Source organism: Atractosteus spatula, chromosome 12 (genome assembly GCF_055471065.1).
Source record: "Atractosteus spatula isolate fAtrSpa1 chromosome 12, fAtrSpa1.hap1, whole genome shotgun sequence".
NCBI lineage: Eukaryota > Metazoa > Chordata > Actinopteri > Semionotiformes > Lepisosteidae > Atractosteus > Atractosteus spatula.
In genome coordinates this window covers 4,826,541-4,850,240 of record NC_142717.1, presented here as the reverse complement: position 1 = coordinate 4,850,240, position 23,700 = coordinate 4,826,541, and the positions used below count along the sequence as shown (strand labels likewise).

At 38.8% G+C, this 23,700-nt stretch overlaps 1 protein-coding gene across 1 annotated transcript; it reads left to right on the top strand.

The window, feature by feature from the left end:
* Positions 1-15,390: 15,390 nt before the first annotated feature.
* Positions 15,391-23,052, top strand: LOC148822585 (thyrotropin-releasing hormone receptor-like). Its single transcript, XM_088929092.1, has 2 exons — positions 15,391-16,239; positions 17,153-23,052. Exons 1-2 carry the CDS (start codon positions 15,454-15,456, stop codon positions 17,576-17,578), a joined length of 1,212 nt encoding a protein of 403 aa, XP_088785218.1. The 5' UTR covers positions 15,391-15,453; the 3' UTR covers positions 17,579-23,052.
* The last annotated feature ends 648 nt before the right edge of the window (positions 23,053-23,700 follow it).

The window sequence follows — 23,700 nt, the reverse complement described above, 5'->3', positions numbered from 1 at the left end:
CAGTAGCTCAGAGCCGATTTAACAAAAAAGGGTAGGCAATCCAATATATTCACTTTTTCAAAATCTATAGGATATGACTTCTTTAAACTAAAGCTAGGAGTCTGTTACATGCTATGAAAGTTGTAAAACATTCGCACTCCGAGTAAAGCCTAGTTTGTGGAAAACTTAAAAGTCATTCATTTTGTGTGGGCTCCCCTTTTTCATCTTGCAGGCAATATGTATGGAGCTTTATGAGTCAAAACGCTACATTCTGTACCTTCCAAAACCAGAAATGAATGTCAAAGATGTGAAGCAGATTCTTCACTGCAAAATGAGTCAGCAACACAACCAAGGCTAGCCACAAACTTTCCTATAATACACCCAGTATCCTAACTGATGTACATCTTACACCCATCTGTCACAAATCATCCCTGAGAAACAAGTATAAGTATAGAATTTGGTTATTCACACCGGAAAATGCTGTAACATCAGATCCATACCTGATCATAATGGATTTATGATAGATTCTCCTGAAACATCTTTAAAAAAAAATGTAATGACAGACACATACAGCATACCAAAAGGTAACGGAGATATACAAGAGAAAATGATCCAGCAAGGAATCATCATGTAAAGAATTTCTTCAATAGCTACAAAGAAATTAAAGTACTTCCACTCACTTGAACTAGCAAAAATGACCACTGTACTTCTGCAGAGCGCAGAACAGCTAGTAATATTTTTTTTAAAAAAAACTGATGTAGCTGTGCTGCAGTCTCTCTCAGATGTTGACAATTTAGCAGCCGCCCTCAAAACTAGACTTGGCCTGAGATTCGTGACATTCTGAGTGATGTTGTGTCATGGGGGTAGTTGACACCGCATTGGGCGTGGACAGGCTCCCATTCTCCCCTGTCACACCCCTTTACAAGCTCTTTTAGGTTCCCTTTTCTTTATTCTCCTCCGAGAGTGGTGATCACACTGAACCCCTCATTGAGGTAACAGGATACATAACTCCACATTCCATTACTTCTGGGCCTTTTAACTTCAGAGTCCAAGGTTCACCAAGTTCAACCTGTTGTCCTCACTGCTAGGAACCTCCTGCTCTTAGACACCCTCACTGAGCCTCCTGCCCCTACTCCATTAGGTCACTCTTTCACACACAACCAGTGCCTCGGACTCCCAGGTCCACCTCCAGCCCCGACATTCCAGGTTGGGTTACACAAACACACTACAGTACCTACGTCACTGAGTCTCTTTGGCAGTACACATCGTGCCGAGACCCAACACACTGTCCCTCTCTAACACACACGTACACTTTCTGGCATCTCACTCTCACAGCCTTAGGTTGTGAACTCACAGCTGCCAGCGCACCTCAGTGTGCCCAGCCACCACTGCACTATCTCCCAGAGGGTGTAGTTACACAGACCCCACTCGCTTCCCCAATACCATGTATTGCCAGGGGGAGGGTCCCTCTACCACACAACCCGCTCTGGTCCACACACACTAACTCATCAACTCACAACTCACTCATACAGCGGACACCTATGGCCCTGCTCCCACACCCTAGCAGGATGCGGTCCCTTTAACTCTGTCCATGATCTCATAAAGCTCCGTTTCTTCCGTCAGTCTCCTCGCAGACTGACGTTTTCTCTCTTTTCCTCGCTAGCTATTCCTCCGGGATTGTCGTTCTTCTTCACCCTGTCACGGGGTTGCTACAGCGGCTTTAATTGAGTCTTTGTTCACTCATACGCTGCGGTACGCTTTTCTAACAGCTGCCCCAACTAGGAGCGTCTCACACCCGCTACTGTCATGCTTCAGCCCGGCTCTCTCACAGCAGAGCCTCCGCATGTGTCCTCTCACCACTCCAGCGAGATCAGCAAGACTGAGGTCCTGCTAGATCCCCCCCCCCATTTCCAGGAAGTATTCGGGCTAGGTTTAAACCACTTCTACACCGTTCATTCACTTATTCACGTCAGGTGTGGTTTGCACGGCAACGCGTCTCCATTAATCTGGGACTCCTCCACCCCCACACCAGACACTCCCTGCGTTGCACCACAGTGCTCGTGCGGTGAAACCGAGTTTGGATCATGCAATTTCTGAACTGGAAGACTCCAGCAGAGAAATGTCAGCATAGTGGGTCTTGCAGAGGAACACGAACAAGATCATTTACACAGGAAATGAATCTTTCAGCAGATTATTTGCATTAGACCGGTGGCTAAGAAAGTTGTGTGGAGCACTCCATAGACTTTGACAACTGTGACTTGCTCTGGGAGGGACGCCATTTCTAACACAGAGATGGATTACACCCACAACTATGGGGAACCAGTTTTAACAGATAAATATATTGAATGTTGTGTAATGGTTAATGACATTGTGTCAGAGGGGTGGATACGCATCTAGATCATTCCTTGTGCATTGGTATAGATAACCGTTTCCCCTCTGCCTCGACAAATTGAAGCTCTTTGAAATATCTTGTATCAGCTTCACCTTGTCATGATTTACACTCATACAGTATATTAAGTCTGTTCATGCTTATGTGCAATAACCAGCTGGTAATGCTTACACAGATGACAGAGTGAGCTACTGTATACAGTGGTTTGTAGTGTAAATAAAGTGCAATTTAATCGCAATTCTGTTAAATGTCCTGTCTTCCCAACAGAGATTAAGAAGCCCTTTAAAATGGAAAATTCTGAATGTACAGAAGATCACTCAGCAATAAGACCTTTGTTTTAAATGATTTCTTACTGAACACAAACTAGACTGTACAGTGATGTTTTTAACAGAAACATGGTTGAATAATGACGGGCCTACTGTTCTTATTGAAACTAGTTCTCCCTGCTATAATTCCCATTTTCTATGAGACAAGGCAAAAAAGGTGGGACTGCTGTTATATTTGCTGATGCTTTGGCTCAAAGAAACATCTGTATTGGTGAGTTTTCATCCTTTGAACATAATGTTGTCTTGTTAAATTGTCAGCCCTCAATATCAGCTGCAACCTAATATAGAAGTATTCTCCGAAACATTGCCCTGCTTTCTTACATGACTTTTCAGAGTTGCTATCAATTGTTAGAACAAATTTCTCACTATTACTGTGGGCGATTTTAATTTTCATGAGGATACTCAGCTAACTCCAAGGGCATAGCTTCTATAAAGCTTTTGTGTTCTATAGATTTTATTAACTTACCAGTGGGCCGACTTAGGATCTAGTTATTACACAGAGTTGAACTATTGATGCATCCTCTGATGTGGATGTACTGTGGCTTCTTCCGATCATAACTGTTTTTCTCTCCATTTTTACAGCATTTTTCATCAATGGTGTCTACAACACAGTATATCCTTTGGTGGGTGGCCAAGAAACATTATTTTACCTTTGAAGAAGCTGAGAACTTTATAAAATGCATCTGTGACACACCTTCAGCTGTTTAACCCTCGTCCTGTGATGATTTACTAAACAACCTTAAAAATAAAATAAAGTTAACTATAGATACTATAACATCAGTAAAAGTTAAAACGATTACACCCAAACACAGACCTCGATGGGAAATTAAGAATATAATCAACCTTTAGAGAAATTGTATAAAGGCTGAACAACAATGGAGAGTGACTGAGCTATAAATCCACTATAACATTCTTAGAGAGCATCTCACTAGGTTCAACAATGCAACTAGAAATGCCAGATGGGCCCATTTTGCCCCTAAAGGTGGTTGTTGAAAATCAGAACATCCCCAGAGTGCTGTTCTCAGTTATTGACAGCCTTATAAATCCTGCTTTTAATATCCACTCTGATCTGATCTCCAAATCAAAATGTGAAGAGTTTGCTGTGTATTTCAGAGACAAGATAATGACAGTTACGTTGGGTATTAGTCAGACTAGACCAAATGTTATACAGTAGGTGAGTCATTTTTCCTTTGTCCGTTACTATCACATGAAGCTCATATTAACTCTTTTCCTACTGTTAATACGGAGATGCTCAGGAAAGTTTTAATGCACCTTAAGCCATCTACTTGCTAACTTGATCCTAACCCCACCACCTTTTATAAAACTGTATTTAATTGTGTGGTGCAAAAAATATCTGTTTTGTTTTTCAGATGCAGTTTTTAAGACCAAAATGAGAAGATATCTATAGAATGCAGTCAAAAGCATCATTAAAGATAATTTGGTACCATGTTATTACAGTATAGGAGCTGCAAATTGATGCATAAACCCCTTATAAACTGTAAGCACGAAAAGAATGTCAAAAGTTATGAAACTTACTATCGATAAACTGTGTAGTTATTTACTCGTTAGATATTTAGCATCATCATTTTCTAACCACTTACACCTGGTGAGGGTTGAAGTGGTAACAGGCGGAGCAGAGTAGACCAGATTTCCCTTTCCCCAGCAACAGTCTCCAGCTCCTCGAGGGGGACTCCCAGGTGCTCTCGGGCAAGCTGAGTTATCACCCCTCCAGTCAAAGGCACCGGGGCATCCTCACCAGATACCTGAACCACCTCAACTGGCTCCTGTTGATCCAGAGGAGCAGCGACTCTAATCCAGGGTCCTCCTGGACCACTGAGCTCCTCACCCTATCACGGAGAGAAAGCCCAGCAACCCTACGGAGACACCCCCTTTCCTCTATTTGCACATGCAATTTCATTTCTCACGCACAACTGCAAAATTCCTGTCCATAGGTGAGGATAGGGACGTAGATCGACTGGAAAATAATTTACTCTGAAAGGTTAGTTTCCGCTTCCTCACTGTGGTTCGGTACAGAGTCCACATTGCTGTAACTGCTGCACCAACTTGCGTGTTAAGCCTGCCACCCCCTCTACCCTCATTCGTGAGCAGGACATAGAGGTACTTAAACTCCTCCACTTGGTGCAACGGTTTCCCCCTCACCTGGAGAGAGCAATTTACCCTTTGCTGAAAGATTTGACCCTCATACCTACTGTGTCACACTCAGCTGTGAACCATGCCAGCGCACACAGTTGGATGAACCAAAGAAGACATCATCTGCAAACAATGGAGACACAGCCCTCAGATCCCCAAACTGGATGGCATGCAGCTTAGGCTCTGGCACCCCATACTCCTGCAGTGCCTCCCAAGACAACCCAGAATACACAGTAGTAAGCCTTCTACAGGTCCATGAAACAGGGTGGGAAACTCACATGCTCCCTCAAAAATCAGTGAGAGGGTAAAGAGTTGGTCTACTGTTCCACAGCCAGAAAGGAATCCTCACTGTTCCTCCTGTATCCGAGGCCCGGCTATTGGACAGAGTGTCCTTTCCAGCACCCTGGCACAGGTTAGACCTTTAGCATTTCTGAATATTCATTAATGGATATTCTAGTGTTAACAACAGGGACAATATAAATGTGGCTTCCAAAAATTCTAATCCTTCGTGATTCATTAAATTCGGACTATTCTTTTTGTTTTGTTCTTGCTCTGTATTTAATTTTTTTATGATAAAATATCTAACATTTTCACAAAGAGAAACAAATTTGGAAAGATGACTGGAGATAATGAAACTTTGCCGTTGTCATTAGACTGGCATAATGTGCAGATAATTATGTTTTGTTTCATTAGGAATTATGAAAGGCAGTCAGCGAGCTAGAAACCGTGATTTGCAGGATTATGGCTTCGCAGAAGTATTTTATAGGGAGAATGTGGATGTCTGGCAGAATACCGACTGATGTTTTAAAACCTACATTTTGATGAGTGGATGATACTGTTTTATCATTTAATACTACAATAGATTTTGATTTAGTTTATGACGGAAAGCAGAGGCATTTGACATGTTAGTTTAATGAAGATGAATATCATGCCGTATTCCTCAGCAGTCATTACTTTAGGCCTGTTTTCTTTTAAACTGTGACTCACTTAAACTAGCTAACACAATTAAACTACCTAAAGCTCATTTCAGTTTGTATGAATACAGTAGCTTTAAGATGTGTCACCAATACATCTGTATCAGCACTGAAGGACCCCACATTAAACTCTGTTAATCATGGAAAACAAACAGGTGATCATCTCTCAATCTGTTACCATCCCTTTCTGGTCTTAAGCGTTTTATACTTTCTAAATGTTTTTCTAAATTTTACAAATACAGATGCAGATTTATAAAATCTAATTCTAATGAAACAGAGAAACCGAGATTTATATTGAAAGTACAGTATATCCCTGCATCAATCTGGCATTTACACCTTAGTGCCACACTCAATGTATTAGAGGTTATTGGGACCTCATTCCTGGTCAGTTGAATGAGTGATGCAGACACTCATCTTGTGTGTCCCAGGCTCAAGCAAGATAAGCTCTGCTTAGTGAGAAAAAGAGACCAGAATGGAAAATACCCAAGTGGAAGCCTATTCCAGCAGCCCAGCCAAAGGAACAGCTGAGCTTCCTTGCCCAGGAGATTATAGCTCTGCAGGAACATATGGCCTCCAGCTGCTGGGACCAAATGATAGCGGCAGCTGTTTACTAGGGTTTGGCGCTTGCATGAGCAGCTATGAGATCAGCTTAGGTTGTGTGCAAACGGCTGTGGTTGGAAAATGCCCCTCATCAACCTGTGAGATAAGGGAAAAGAAGGGGACCATGCAGGCAAACACACAGCAGAGGAAGAGCCTGAAGTCCAAGTTGGCTGCCTGCAAGACAGGCCAGGTAGAGCAAATGTACTTTTTGGTATTCTGGTGCAACAATTCTCTACTCACTGCATTATGACCACAGGGGGCATTGTTGCAGACACTGTGCACAGATCCTATTGCTTCCAATGTTGGCCATATACAGTACTGTATGCTACTGGCCCGAGACTTTCACAGTAGACCACAATTTGATGACAAATGTTAAACTGCATAGTGAATTTAACTAAGTCATGCCTGTTCAATAAAATGTTTTTGCATCTGCTACAGAAAATGTTGTAATTTTCCTGATAGAACTGTGAATTTGTTGTAGTTATAAGCGAGGCCTTCTTTTGATGCTCAGTCGTGTACTGGATTCAAGAGAATTCAGAGTTCTGGTACTTACAATTTAGATATGTCATTTTTCAACATTGAATAAGGCTTATTAAAATATAAACCAGCTTCAGCCTTTGCAGAAAATTCTGGTATAATAATTTTTAATTTGATATTATTTATGAGACATTACTTAGAATTGTGCATCCAGATGTTTCTGGTGCATCCAAAGATCTATAGTAATTCAATTACTGCACAACTCAACAGAAATTAGATAATTTTTTTGCAATATGGATTTAAAAATATCCTGTAGAAATTTTGCCTGATGGATTGAACAAAGCAGCCTACTCCCTATACACACGCTAAAAATGCATGGAAATGTCTTTGAAGTTCCAATGCCTTAATATTCAGAATGTAGCTTTATTTTAGAAGATACTTCAAGGAGAAGATGAGCCCAATATTTGCAAATACCTTTTTCAAGTGACAAAGTATTTAGCACATCTACAACAACTTTCTCACATACACTAGGAATTCCATAAGCAACTTTCAGTCAAACTACAATATTGCAGCGTATGAGGATAGATGGGAACAGACACACCACAGCTGCATACCACCATATTCCAAAAAAGCCATCTGAGGCCAATAGACATGTATCATGTCTTACAATCCAAGAAAGATTTAAGCTAGCAAAAACTCAAATGAAAAAAATCCAAAAGAATAAGTATTATCTAGTAAGACTTTAAAAAATAAAAATAAAACAATGCAAGGACAATATTTTTCAAAGTATGACCATCTTGCATAAAATCAGGACCGATGGCCTTAATTGATATGCAATTATGTGAGCTCATTCTACATTGTAGAAGTAGTGTCCAAACACTACTTTCAGAAGATAGTATTCAGGAGGTCAAGACATCACAGTTAAATATAACATCTACAATAACTATTGAGAGGATGATTTTAAAATCTGCCAATAAGCAGGTAGACAGCCATCTACCACATGCATGTGCCCAGGAATGCTGTCTGCACAGAGCTGGTTTTGGCAGGCACAGCTCATTAACAGTAGAACTATACAGTAGGTTAAAAAAATCTCTCAGAATAACCAGCTGTAACATGCACCAGAAGTTGCTTGCCTGATACTGCACTCAATCTTTTGAAACACAGAATTGTAAATGGGTACATTCAAAGAAAATACTAGTTTGATAATTAATGACTAATTCTGATCAGTGCATGTTCCCCCAATCATACTGGAGGATAATGTAACCACTCCCCCGATTACTAACCTATAGTAGCATTAGAAAACTATTAAAAAGGACTTTATACGCATAACTATGCACACACCATTGCATGGTGAAAGATCCCCCTTTCTGCTAACGTAGCGAGAGGCTTCCCCCCCCCATATAAACCGTAACTGTACAATTCCCCGGACAGCAGTGGCAAGAGCCTCTCTCGGTCGATTCCGGTTGGCCGGGTGCGCTCATTATCCGTCTTCTTATTTACCGGCGCCCCGACCCGGAAAACGACCGAGGCCGCTATCAATATTACCCAGCTATAACCCTTCTGCAGTATGTGGTCCAAGAGCTCTCGATCCACCAAACTGAATGCTTACTGTTCTCACCCATAAGAACGTGTATAAAGACAACCTCTAACTCCCCGAGAAACTGCTTTTATAAGAAGCTAGACATTCCAGCTGAAGCCAATTCAGTGATTTCCTCGTGAGAAATTGAAGAATGCGGCTTGCCTAAATGAGATGACCACGCCTCTTGGTCATTCACTCGCGTTTCCAACACGAAACGCTCTGCTACATTCATGTAGCGTCCTTTTTAATAAAGCCTCCCCCCTGGCAAGTTAAAAAAAAAAATTACTAAATACAAAGGTTTTGAAATATTCTTTTCTGTGAGGGCTTTTGTCCTTAAAAAACGAACCGACAGGTATTAACCCAGATCTGTTGGCAGTGATGCTACTGTCCCAATCAAAAGGCCAATGAACTAATCAAATCAACCACACCAAAGAGGACCCAATCACACTGAGATCACTAACAAGCATTAGGCATTATTTGCAAAAGAATGTCACATAGGAAATACTAATTCTGATTCAGTTCACTTTTATATGCTTTCAATTAATAACATACATACTGTATGTACTTATTTACCAGAGGTGTTCTGATTCTACATTTTAATATTACTAAGCACAAATCTTTGTAACCGAACATGGCAAAAGAAGAATATTTAAGAATAAAAGGCACTAAAAGAAATAGGCTATATACTGTACAACTTGATTTGTTAATAAAAGTAGTTCTTTGCATTCAGGATGTCATCAATCACTATAAGTGGAGTGCAGTAGTGTCTTGAAACTGTCTCCATTTACATTTGTTCAGCTTCTCTTTGATGGGCATCTCAAAGTCCCCCCACTGCTCTACTGACATCAAAGTAGGGTTCCTTGTGCTGGACACATCTGGCACGGTTTATCCTGTTACTGTCACGCCACTAGCAGCCCATTGAATTCCTCCATTGTGATCCTAGTTTCTGCCATTGCTGTCAGGCTCATGGGGTGATTGTTAACCCATTGCGTCAATTGTGGATCTAGAGCATGTTGTGGCCCGCCGTTTCGGGTACATTTGAGATCCCCATTGAGGTGCGTCCATGACGTTTTAACTGGTGGGCATCCCTCAGGGTCTGGCACAAACTGATCCCTCCTGATGCTGAGGTGTATTGCTGGGGTGGAGAGGTCCAGCCATGCCTGAGCCAGGAACAGTAGGTCCAGACTACCCAGAGACAGGTTGCCAAAGCTTTTAAACTTCATCTTACACCTTTTAAACTCCAAAGCCCCGTCACGGGGGTTGCATATGTAAGGAGGGATCCAGACAACAGGAAAGTATCCAACTCTGTATTCAGGGATGGTGAAAAGGTGTTCCTATATCGTTTCCACATCCCTTTAAAGGAAATACAGCTGCCTGCTAAGAGTTCCAGTTGTGCTTCTTCTCATACAGTATGTGGTGGTACAGTATGTCAGAGCCATCCAGCCCTGTGTAAGTAGTCAAAGGTTAAGGAAGGCTCCCTCTCTCACTCTCTCATCTTTCTGGAGGTGTGGATTCAGCATGTAAAGTATGGCGAATCGGTCTCCTTTCTTGCCAGGTGCTGTGTCCTACTCTGCAGGCTGTGGTGTGCTGTTTGTGTGTGCATGTTGCGCATATTGGTGACTCAAGCAATCACCAGATCCGCTACCTTCAAGGCAAAGAGTTCCCTGAAGCTCCATGCTGACTGTGTTCTTCCAGCCGAAGATGAGTCCTCATACCTAATTAACTCTTAACCAGTGTACTATTTAGAAGCGTTCTAAGCTCTTCAGGACTAAATGGAATTTTTTGCCCAGGAAGTAGCAGTGAGTCACTGTGCCTACAAGGAGAAATAATACGCCATTTACTGCAGAATATGGCACTGCAGGAAGCAGATAGCACTTGCCGCCCACCTACACACACACGCAAAACACCCACCTGCTCCTCTCCAAGCTACAGAGTCCAGTCAAGGCAGGCTGACAAACACGCTCACTCTAACACTGAGGAGGGGGGGTCACAACACAGGGGAAACAGCATTAAGACAGACTCAAACATTAACAAACAGGAATACAATATCTGAACAGTTCTGTACTGTCAGTCCTAGTCCCTGCAGTCCTCAAAGTGAGGAACTGTTTTATTTCTGTCTCATCCAATGAATATGTTTTATCTTTAAAGCTTTACCAGGAAGCCTCTAGGTGCTAGAGAAGGTACCCATCTATGTACAATAAATGTATAGTGTCATTATTATATAAGTGAAATGACAGTGTTCCTAATAATCACAGTGTTTTGCCAATTTTAAAACAGCCTAGATCTAAAAATATTAACTGATATTTGTTTTTCTGAACACACTGTGGAAAACCTCATTTGCAAATGACATAGTTTAATAGTATACTATTTGATAGGTGTGTATTGTTCTATGTATTGAGTTTGTATGTTCTCCCTCTGTTCATGTTGGTTTCCTTCTGGTGCTCCAGTTTCCTATCGCAGACCAAAAACATATTAGGTCATACTGTAGGTGTGAGTGTCTGTGTTGTACCCTTACTTGCGCCAATTGTTTCCCAGAATAGGCTATGGCTCTCCCGCAGCCCTGATTTGGAAGAAGCAGCTACAAAATCAATCAATGGAAGTTCATGTATATTAAACATTAAATTAAAAAATATATATATTCCATTAGACCTATTTATTGCATTATCACTTTATCATTTTAATTTGCTCTTACAAATAAAAAAAAAACATACCTTTCATCTTATCCATAGTAATATCTGAGACCCAGAGTTGCAATTAGATTTCTAAATCCTGTATAAACTCTTGGTATTCAATGTGGATGAGTGCAGGGTGTTACATCCTGATAGCAAAAACATGAATTATGCTGGGAGGTATAAAAAAAGTAATTAATTAGTATTAGAACCAAATAAAATGTTTTAATGCCACTCAGGATATACAGGGTTAGTCAAAGTGCTGTCGACAACTCTCTTCCACCACATGGAAACACTTGATTTTGTTTCACGATAACAGAGAGCACAAAATGATTTCTCCACAGGTGATGCCATTGGGGAAACTGTGTGACTGCAGCGCCATCTGTGGAGGTGATAACAAAACTTTAGTAAAATAATTGTCATTTATTCTTGTTAACAATATTTTGACTAACCCCCGAAATGTAAGGTGGAAAACACTGCTTGAAGAAGATCCAGTGATTCATAAAGTTTTCATTTTCCTCTTCTAAATAATAGTGCAAATCGATAAAAAGGTAAAAAAACAATGTGATTATACAGTATAAAAATGCAGAGGCGTAGAAATGTGTAGAACTTCCTGTATATCACCGAACATTACATTAAAATTGTTGTGTAAAATGTCAGTTACTACATTACAAAAGCATATTGCTGACCTAGAAAAAGTGACCAGGCATGTTCCAGGATATAAAGGAATGTCCGAAACAGGTAGGGTAAAATAAATGACCGTCTTTTAGGTTCTTCTCTTGAACAGGGAAGATTATAGGGGTACATGGGCCTAGCATTCAAAATTCTCAAAGACTTTGACAGAGCCAATCCGATGGATTTTTGTGAGAATCAACAAGGAACCATGAACCAAAGAACACAAGAGAAAAACTCAAATGCAAACAAAAGGAAACCCTTTAGCACAGCTAGATAATTTGATTGCGAGTACTGAATCACATTTCATTCCTGGAAAAACAGAGGATGGGATACTATGCATACTGTACTGACTGATTCATCAAGTACACCAAGGCCAAGGCATATACTGTACTGACTTTACTAGAAACATGTTGTTTACAAATGCCAGCAGTGCTTGCTGTAGCTATTGTCCATTGGAACAAAAACAAGATTTGAAAAAAGAACTATGAAACAGAACACATTCAAAAACAGCATGTGATTCTCTGGGCCTGAATTACACAATGAACAGGCCGCATTAGATCACAGACTGATCTAATGCAACCTGCTGAACAAAGGGTCTTTCTGAGAGGAATCCTCTAAGTCATCCATCAATATTTTTCTAATTAGTAGAGCATTGACTCGATAGCTAACATTATAATTGTATTCTTTATAAGTATTACAAAATCAAGTGCTTTACCAATCTGTGCATTCACTGTTTTGTGGGAATTGTCAGTAACCCCATTTTATAAGGTGACTTTCCACATTTCTTCCCTCTGGTACTTGACTTTGACCCTGTCCAAAGAAAACTTGTGCATTCATTTATGTCCAGAATCCATAGCATTTTTTTCAAGTGAACACTTTGTATCACCTTTGTGGTGAAAGAAGTGAATTGTCAGCAAAACCTGCAGAACAGAATCGCATTAAAAATGTGTAAACACAATTTGTAATTCAGCAAAATTGAACAACATTGGAAGGGGATGGATATTTTGCGAGGCAGTCTACTGTATATTTAGAGTCTTCTCCATACTGATAAAAGTAAAAATGCTTATTGTAGAGAATATGACTTTTTTTTTTTATTAAAACATTCCTGTTTGCTTAAGTATCCAATGCCCTTGCTCCAGAAACCTTAGATCAGATCATGTAGAAAGGAATAGTTTTAGGGGTTATGACATTAATATAATTATCCCTTTAAGATCAGTGAAGCACATCATGAAGAGGCTATATAGATCAGGCTGCCCTTGCAAACTGAGCAGCAAGTAGGAAACTGGTTAATGCTGCCATTGTGAAGCAAAAACTGATATGGAAAGATCTACAAAGTTAAAAGTCTGAAATAGGGGTCACCTTTGCTGCATTAACAACACGCAAAGCCAAACATACTGTACAAAGCTGGTCTGCATGGGCGAGTTCCAAAAAAGTTTAAAAACATTGTCTAAATGCAAATCCTGGTGGTGAGAGTATCTTGTTATGTTGATACATTACATCAGCAGAAAATGGAAATGTGTAAAGTAAAGGTGAATCTTACAGTAAACCCTGCTTGAGTCAGCCAAAAATCCAAACTTGGGTCAAATATTCAAATTAGGATAATAACCTGAAGCACAAGATCATATCCACACTGCGGTGGTCTGACAAGAGGAGAGTGAATGTCCTGTCTGTCAGAGTCCTAATTTGAATCCAATAGACAACATTGTGGGGCTTGATGATCCATCAACTATCCTCAACAAACTTGTCAGAACTGGAGCAATTATCCCAGGAAGAACTGAGAACATTACACCATCCCAAAGAGCAAAGCTGGTAGAGACGCTTTTCAAAATACTGACCACAGTAATTGCTTTCAGATATAGTATGAGTGTCTTTCTTGCAGGCTTTGCTTACAATCATCCTCATGCAAATATAAAACTGTTCACTTTAACCATTACAGTTTTCAATATAAAAAAAAGTTCATTTGAATAAGAAATGATATACATTTATTACGATGAACTGCTATAGTATTAACAGGGGGTGAGTACTTTTTCCAAAGCAATGTGTTAAAAGAAATACCTTTCCAGGTTGAGCTGGAAGTTAAGAGCAACAGTTGTTATATATGTAGTTAGATCTTCCTATTTATTTTTTCTATCTAAGGCACATTTCGGTTTGGTGTAATAGCTTTGAAGGTCATTGTGTATTCCCTTTGTCGGTGGCCAACCCATCAGACAGAACTTCAGTTGTTACACTTGCAGCTAGATTAGCTCAGTAGAGATATAGCTGTAGCTGCTCTCTCTCTGTACATATACTGTAAACTTTATACACCTCAGGTTATAAAGGTGAAACTGGTTTCAATCACAACACCAGGAAGAACAGGAGTTTACACATTCGTTTTAGGGATTAACACAAGCCCCGTTTCGTTCTGAAACTCCTATTTTTCTCCTAGTGAAGAATTATTCCTTACACGGAGCATGCTTCATTTTGAATATTTATTTTTTTTACCGTTACAGCTCGGTATATTTGATTTTTTGATATAGAATTAAGAGTGGATAAGACAAAAAAAAAAGAAACACCTTGCTTATGCTGAATATTTGTCTTCTGAGGCAGATTTAAAATATCGGGTTTATATGACTTATCTAATATGTCATTTATGTTAGTGCTATAATCATAATTATTTTTTTACAATCATATAACTATTTAGTAATTGATTGTCAATAATAATGTACTGTATAGGTACCACCTCCTCGGCGTGTTTACGTTTGGTCTTTGAGGCAGCTGTATCGCAGCCCCTATGACTGATGACTTGCCGTGGGATCGCCTAATTTCAGTGCGGTTTCGCTTCTCACTGTGCACTGAGGCTCGTTCCCTTATAGGACAATTTCCACTGAGACTCGCAGGCAGTCAGATCGATGCCTGTGCTGTTCAGCGAACTTCGTAAACCAACAGGCGGATTTACTGCGTCTTTTCACAGGGCGTAGAAACTTGCAGACGCTTTTGAGGTGTGGGGGGAAAAAGGCAAAAGAAACGTACTGTACAGTAGCTCTCTTGCTTGGTCCAGGTAATTTCATATTGTGTATGACAGTGTATCAAGGTTTTTTTGGGGGGTGAAAAAACTGTTGTGGAAGTTAATAACTAATACTTGCTGAGATCAGAACCTTTTTTTAAAAAAACTTTTTGCTGTGGAATTGGTCGTTGAACTTTATCCGACTAGAAAAGGCAAAAATGTTCGGAAAAAGAAGAGTTGTGCAGAAAACCCGTACTTCGTGCTCGACGTTAATGTAAGTACAATTTTCTCGTCGCTCTTTTAAGAGCTTGTAATTGAGAGTTCCAACTTGTGCTCTATCAAAAGAAAGCTAAAATAAATTAGCAGTGTAAAGGGAGCATATACTGTATGCTGTTGTATTACAAGACCAGTCTTTCTCTTTGGACCAACAGGGGTTTATGTTACTTCTACTTCATTGACATTATTGGTTTAACTAACAGCCTTGACCGGTAAAACAAAGAGTTGTTCGTCGATAGAAGTTAGTCGTTAAAGCCAGGATAGAAAGACTGATACATCTGATATAACTAAATTGTTGTTTTTCAGCTAAAAAGAGATACTGGGATCCTTCATAAACTGGTAGTTACAGTACCACAGAGTTTTAGGAAAACGAAGATGGAGAACGTGACGCTGTTTCAAGACAACCAGACTGTCGGAAACTGGACCGGACCTAGTATCGAATACAAGGTGGTGAGCACGGTTTTGGTCATGGCCATCTGCGGAATTGGTATTGTGGGCAACATCATGGTGGTCTTGGTTGTCCTCACAACCAAGCACATGCGGACGCCTACCAATTGCTACCTGGTGAGTCTGGCTGTCGCAGACTTAATGGTTCTTACAGCTGCCGGTCTGCCAAACATCACCGACAGCATTTATGGGTCCTGGGTTTATGGCTACGCTGGATGCCTTTGTATCACTTATCTCCAGTATTTGGGCATCAATGCCTCCTCTTGCTCAATAACTGCTTTTACCATCGAGAGGTACATCGCTATCTGCCATCCTATTAAAGCCCAATTTCTCTGTACCCTTTCAAGAGCCAAGAAGATCATCGTGGTTGTTTGGGCATTTACCTCTTTCTACTGCGTTATGTGGTTTTACCTGTCGGACACTAAAGAAATACACTACGCAGATGTGACTGTGGTGACTTGTGCCTACAAAGTGTCCAGAAATCTTTATCTGCCGATCTACTTTTTGGACTTTGCCATATTTTATGTGGTGCCCTTGACGTTAGCCACTATTCTGTACGGACTGATCGCAAGAATTCTGTTCCTAAACCCCATTCCCGCAGATCCCAAAGAAAAAAACAAAAAGTGGAAAAACGAATCCAGTCAGGACAACACGATCTTTAACTCCAAAAGCTCAAGTCGCTGTTCAAGCAGTACCGCGTCTTCACGGAGACAGGTAAGGTCTTGTGTTAATATGTCATTTGCTGTAAGTGAAAACAAATTCTATATAAAGTATGACATAAAGGATACCTAATTTTACAGCGACGTAAAATACACTTAGAAGTCAAACCAGCTTACAATGCATTACTTATTCTGAAACCCCACCTACCTCCTACAAAATATGAATGTGACTAATACCTTTCCTTCCCCTTAATTTACGCACGGCAGGAGGCTCGTTTACGCACCGTGCGGTCAGCATCAAAAGCACTGCGCGGCGTTATTGTGGCCACTTCTTGGCACAGAATTGAAGTCTCCTAGGTTTACTGCTGATAAACATTATACCAGACTTCTGCTGGTGTTACAGTGAGATTAAGATTCATATCCTTCCTAAACAGTTGAAAACAAAGCAAAAGTATCGTTTTATCGCAAATGAAAAACCAGAAACTCGATTCGTTGTAGAATATTGCAGTTTACAAGGGAAGTTGTTGCTGAGGTGCTTTTTACTACAGTTATTTATGTGGTATACCGTATTGGCATTTCATATTTGTGTAACTCTTGCTTAACCAATTAATATCTTTATCTTACATTATTTATATTTTAATCTAGACTAAAGATATTTTTTTCGGCAAATCAATTAATTGCATGAAATAAGATTTGTGTAATCTTTGTCAAAGTTTGGCAATCTTATTCTTGTGATTGTTTGTCTTAAAAGTACTAGCAGTACAGTTGTTCTTGAACATTTTTCAAAGAAGTATTCTGGCTAAGATATTTTACAGGTTTTTAGGAATTACATTTTCTTTTAGTTAGAGCTTAGCTTCTTTAAGTAACCCAAGCTTCAGTAATAAATATCTGTCATCATCTAGCTCGAGTAAAACAATATCTTTTTAGTGTGACTTTCCCATGACTTTGTCTATTTCCTTCTGCTCTAGGTGACAAAGATGCTGGCAGTGGTGGTCGTTCTGTTTGCACTGCTGTGGATGCCCTATCGAACGTTAGTGGTGGTGAATTCTTTTCTGACTCAGGCGTATTTAGATACCTGGTTTGTCTTATTCTGCCGAATCTGCATTTACCTTAACAGTGCCATCAATCCGATTATCTACAATGCAATGTCTCAGAAATTCAGAGCCGCCTTTAAGAAGCTTTGCAAATGCCAGCAGCCGCATTCTGAGAAGCCAGCTACCTACAGCATGGCTCTCAATTACAGCGTAATAAAAGACATGTCCAATGGGGAGAGTCCAGATCACTTCACCACTGAGCTAGACGACATGACCGTGACCGCAGAGTTTCTTCCCAGCAAGAAATTATCATTTGATGACACCTGTTTGTCTAGTAAGGTCACTTTCAGCAAAGCTTAACTTCAGAATTCATAGAGTAAAGGATTTTGTGGGTCATACACTATTTTTCCTGTGTACTGATGTGTTTTTCAGTGTCAAAGAAATATGCTTAGCTATAAACGATTGTTGGCTCTGCACGATCTCTCCTATCCAGTGAGATTCTGTACATTAATGTAAAATGCGGGCCATTTTCGTGTTGCTGTTGCGGTAGCCTTTGGAATCGTTAAACGTACCTTTCAAGAAGTCATTGTGTATCGTATATGCTATGCTAGGGGAAGTATCACATAATACATGAAAGAAACATGACGCATCAGAAATTAGATTTTTGAATTAACTTTCTCTAGGGAATATGTTTATTGGTTTGCATTTATTTATTTAATTACTAAATATTTTACTTTCTAGGCATCATTTGTTCTGGATACAATAAAAGCCACACAACATGCCATGCCCAAAATTTCTGTCAGGTTGTGCTCCTGAACAGATAAATCCTAGCTGTCGGATGTCAGGCAGGCCCTTGTACTCATTGATTTTCCCAGAAAGTGAAAAGGGGTGGTTATCTAGCCATGCCCTATTAGCTTGGTCTGTTCTTACTGTGTATTTTGAGTGGAATCAATAGCGTTTAAAGAGGCAGGTGGAAGACAGGCTTATATTATCCCTGATCTCTAGGCTGCCCAAACTGTGACAGTTCCTCTCTAATGTGACAAGTTGTGGTTTTAACCCAACACACTTAAATCCTAGTGAGGGTCTGTTTTTTTTTTCTGTTACACCTGGGAATTGGTGATTTGTGGACTCCATAAGAGCATAATACAACCTCCTGTAGATTCAATTGCACTGTTTCTCGCCTTTCTCCCAAAGACTGATTTCTATGGAGGGTTCCCACACCTAGGAACATTTCACAGCTGTTGAGACTTTTTTTTGTTTAAGCATACAAATATTTAATAATACAATAATACCAGTCAGTAGGTCAAAGACAACCCATTAAGTTTTTCTCTGTTGCTAGCAAAATAGTTCTTTACCTTAAACATCACAAAGTACTCCATGTTGAAGCAATGGAAAGCAATCCAAGAAAGTGTTTGTGAACATCTCAAAAATAGATTTCCATGAAGGAAGAATACGTCTACAGTGTGTACTACTAAATAAGTGCTGTGTTCTTTTCATGGGTGTTCACTTCAGATTTAATTAGTTTTCACAGGATTTGGTCTAGCTTTTTTCCATCTTTCAAAACGTGCCGAAGTACCCGTTATGGTGATGCCTTTGCACCACAATACAAAGAGCTCTGCAAAAGGAGTTTGACATTAGTTACTAAGTGGGCTTATAACTGTATCACATCAGAGCATTTTCGCTGTTCTGAAATGTTAATTTGTGTGGTACACTTAACATGTGACACTAAAGCACAACACTAAACAGATTTGTGACTAAATACTTTTGTTGCATTTGAATTTAAGACAGTCAGGACAATTTTACTCTGACTTTCACGAATTAAGGTTTAATCTGTTATATCTGAGAAGAAACTTCAAGTATTCATTCATTTAGTTTTGAATGTCAAATTGCAGATATACTGATCAGCACACTGAAAGACCATTTTGTTGCTTATTTTAAGGCACTGAATATATACAGAAACTTTCCCTTTACTTTTTACATCAGGTGAAGGTCTTGCTTTTTTCTTTGTAGTGATAAGGAAAAAGGAAGCTTGACAACCCAAACTAGGACAGCGCATAGTGTTCTTTTAGCACTAGGGGAGCCATAAGTGCGAAGAAACAGTTTGAGTTACCAGTCTTAACTGAAATTTAATAATCATGGGCTGGTGTTTGTATTCCCAGTTGGGAAGGAAGTTGACAACATCGGAGATTAATTCCTCTCCTAAAGGATGATCACACCGGACTCGATAGCCTATTCACCTCTGCATATCCGATTTGTCAAGTGTAAAGAGGATCCAGGCCCACAGGGAGATAACATGAAGTTCATTGATCAGCCTGCCTCAATGCATTTCAAGAAGTAAGATGAATAAGTGTTAAGCTGTCTAGACTGGGAAGAGGTTTTTAAATGGATATGAGGATTATAATCTGGACAGAACAACACAGTGAAAAGTCCTTTAGTACAATTAGATGGAAATCAATGTGTGGTCATTGTAAATCTACCTGCTCTGTAGCCTCTAGATGAAAAGAATAAATTAATCCCTCTTAGTTTTCTTCTGGTAGCATTGCAAGAAAAGAAGGAAGCTGATATTAAAGAAAACCACCCACTCTTTTTGTCACAATAAAGCTTCTTTAATTCTTGATTTGACAGCAGCTAATCAAGCACACAGATGACAAGAGATACAAAATACATCATTCATGTTACATTCATATGATATAACACCTCTCCTCTTTTTAATTATGTCCATCCCAAACAAATTCCGTTTGTTGAAAGGTCTCCCAACAGAACACCCTACACTTGGAAAACTGAAGGATCTTAAAGGTGAAAATCAACGTGTGTTAGCTTAAAAACATCCTGCAAAACAGGTGAAAATGGAAAAATACAGGACACTAATGAGTTTCATTGTGCTCTGTTGTCTGACATGCTGTATATACAGTATATAATAGGGATCAGGTAACATTGTAGATCCAGTATTTATTGTTTGTGCAATAACATCAACTGAAAATAGTTTTTTTTTAAGCTTGTAGGAGCAATGGTGTTGTTAAAAGTGCTGCTCCACAGGTGAGTCTTGGCTAAATTCCAGAGTTTGTGTGTTTTCACTATAGTCTTTGGTTTCTTCCTACCTTCTGAAGACAACGGTTTTTTTTTTGCCTGTATACAGTATTGTCTGTATGTGTTATACTGGAATCCTGTCTGGGGGCTTGTCCTACCTTGCGCCCTATACTTCTGACATCTGGGTTGCTGTTACATTTAATAGGAAGAAGCAACATTCTGTTGAATCAAGGATATTATTTTGCATGCTAAATGAACTTTAGGAAACAGGCGAAATGTTGTGTTTCCTTTCTTCTCTTTTCAGCATGGAACAAACCTTTTACTTGTTCCTTTGCTACCAACACATTTCCATCTATCACATTTGTGTTTAGTATTCTAACACTACACATTTCATTTTTCCCTTGGTGCCAGTTTTAATATAAAACATTGTAGACTTCAAGGTGGACCTCTTGTTTTGTGGACAGAAACTTGGACATTCTTGGATTTACACTTTAATTTACTTTGATATTATTACTTCTTAAGTACATTTTAGGAATTAGTTATCAGTTAGGTATTAGTTATCAGTTCCTAAGAGGCAACTTCATAAAGTAGTCTAACCTGTTGTGTTGTTTACAAAGCTTGAAAATTGAAAATTTACACAGCTTGAATTGAACAGTTTAATTAACATTTTTTTTAACCGAGACAGGTACTGGGGCAGCTCTTATTTACATTTTGTATTTAATTTTAGACCCAATACATCACACAGCATTAAAAATAATCTTGAGCTAAGTTTGATTGCTGGGAATACATACTGGTACAATGTTATATTTAATGTTTCTTTCATAAATTTATTAGTATTTTTAACCGATCATTTTTGTAATTATTAACAAACAAAAAACAACAGGAAAGTAAATATGATCATTGATGTGTTTAGTGTCATCATTTGACCAAGTATTGTACAGGGAGAGAGGAAAGAAGCAATTTCTGCTTTGCATTAGAAAAGTTAATATTCATAAGGAATCTGGCTGATCTCTCCACATAAATTTTGCAATACCTATTGTACAGTATAACAACAGGATTGAGATCTCCTACCGCCAGAAGCCATAATTTTGTTTTGTTTTGTTTTAACTGTGCTTACCACTTAATGGGTTTTTTGGCCACAGGATATTCTGTAATGACAAGAGATACTGCAAATGTGCTTCTTGTGGAAAAAAGAAACAGAAACACTGATTGTTAGTGCTAATGGTGAATTTAAAGCGTTGCATAGCTGGAAAAAAAACATTTTACTAGACCGTTTAAAATATTGTGATAACACTATGATAACAAACTGACATATTGAATACTTTTACAATGGTTGTATGGACAGTACTGTATATGCAGAACTTTTTAATGCCTTAGCAAATATTCCATTGTTATTGCTTTGGATGTTTTGTAGCAGAGTGAAATGAGTGGATTGTTCCTTTATTTGTAAAAGTGGTAGTTGTTTTACAAAGGAGTATGCTCTTTTCATATGTATGTTTTTTTTTCTCCCCATTGCAAATACTCACCATGTGGGCATTCCTCTTTGGAGAAATCAGAGAGCTGTTTGCTAGCATGGTCAGAATTAGGTTGCAGAGAGAAAGCAAAGCCTGTTTTAAATCTAGAAATCCTTCCAATCTGTGTTTTATCAAAGCCAGTAAGTATGTAACCATAAATACAGTATACTGTACCTGCTACTTTGATTGTCATGTTATGTAGACAATGCAATTCTAGGATTATTGCGGGTATCTTAGTATCCATCATCCAACTCTGTAGTTCTGCAAAGAACTGGAAGTGAAATGACTGATCATAACAGAATATTAAAACTTAATATTCTAAATATCTACTGATTTAAATCAGTAGATATGTAGTACATCTAGTAGACGTAGCTGTATATGTATTCAAAAAGTCAAGCTTAGATGATTTTAATACCTTACTGTAGAAAATTAATTCCTGAGCGGTGGAGTACATTTACATCCAAAATACACCTCCCGTATGCTTAATTCTCATTCTTAAAAAAGTAGACTTTTTGTGCTTTAACAAATGCAAAAAACAGCTGTGAACAATAATTACACACAATCATCACCAAATATCTTATCTACAGTAATAATCAGAGTTTCTTGCATATAATTTTAGGGCAAAATGCTAGTAAATGTATTATCAGTCTTGTTTAAAGTTAAATGTCTCACAGTTTTTACCTCACATCTTAAACCAGAAGGTCATACTTGCAGAACAACCGTTCGTGCAAAAGTGAAAGTCTAAATTAAATCAAAATGTATCTCTGCCCAGCCATCCCAAATTTTAAAACCCATTTCTTGATGAAAGGTTTCCAATCAGTACTAAAAAGAAGCCTCTAGCAAACAATTAAATTACCTACCTGATTCACAGGCAGCTTGTAATTCTGATTTGACCTTAAATGGGCTTTCATTTTCTTTTTCTTCTTATTTATGTATGAAATTGAATAAAATTATTCATCTTTTTTTGTTTGTGAGTAATGTGTAGAAAATGTATTTGACATCATGTTTTCATTTAGTGGCATCCTGTTAAGAAACTGAGATGTGTTTGATGTGAATAGTGTTATGCAGTTCCTTTTTTCTTCCATAATTTGACCAAGGAAGACATAATTGTGCTGAATTCAGTATTTCCTGTTGCTGCGTGGTTGATATTACAGTACAGTACTATGTGGTCTCTGCAAAAGCAAACGTTTTTATGGGGTTATTCTTAAATGTGTTGTGTTTTATTATCATCGATGATATGTGTTGAATATAAGGCTCTTCTAATGCACAAATAAATTTAGCTGAAGTTTTAAACTGATTTGTTGTATTGTATTCTTTGGTTTATTCTGTTCCAGAATTTTGTTATTCACCTGTAATAAAATTGTTCTGCTTGTTCTGGAGCTTTTGTCTTAACTGATTGTATAGAAATAAATCATCCAAGAATATTTCTAGGCAAAACTGGTTGTATGACTGTTAAAGGGAAAAGGAGATATTATTTTTAAAATGGAATAATTGCAAAGGAAATCTAAAAATGGTATATGCAGTGAAACGATGAAAATGTAAAGCAGTGCTACAGCTACAAGTCTATGTAAGACAATGCTAAGACAACCAAAGCAAAATTTAATTAATGAATATAATCCTGGTTCACTCTAGTCAGCTTTTTTCCCTTCAGGTCCATCATTTTCCCCAAACAGTTCCTACTTTAAATCTCCACCACAATTAATTATCAATATTCTCATCAACAGAAGATCATAAAATCTTTCCTGAAGGACTAAGGTCTGCTTTTTTCCCCCACCTGAGCTCAATTACTTTGCCTGTCTAATCATTTAATTAACTCCATGGCTTTCATTTTTCTGAGGAGGTTCTGAGTTGTTTTAGGGTGTCTTTACTTCAGTGAAATGAATGTTTTGAGCATTCCCTAAAGGTATTAAGAGAAATTATTTAGAAAAGTCATATGGGACT

What these genes read in the sequence shown, in the direction of transcription:
- LOC148822585 (XM_088929092.1), top strand. Translation starts at nt 15,454, where the DNA reads ATGGAGAACGTGACGCTGTTTCAAGACAACCAGACTGTCGGAAACTGG. An exon ending in CCGCGTCTTCACGGAGACAG is followed by an intron (nt 16,240 to 17,152) that starts GTAAGGTCTTGT and finishes CTTCTGCTCTAG; the next exon opens with GTGACAAAGATGCTGGCAGT.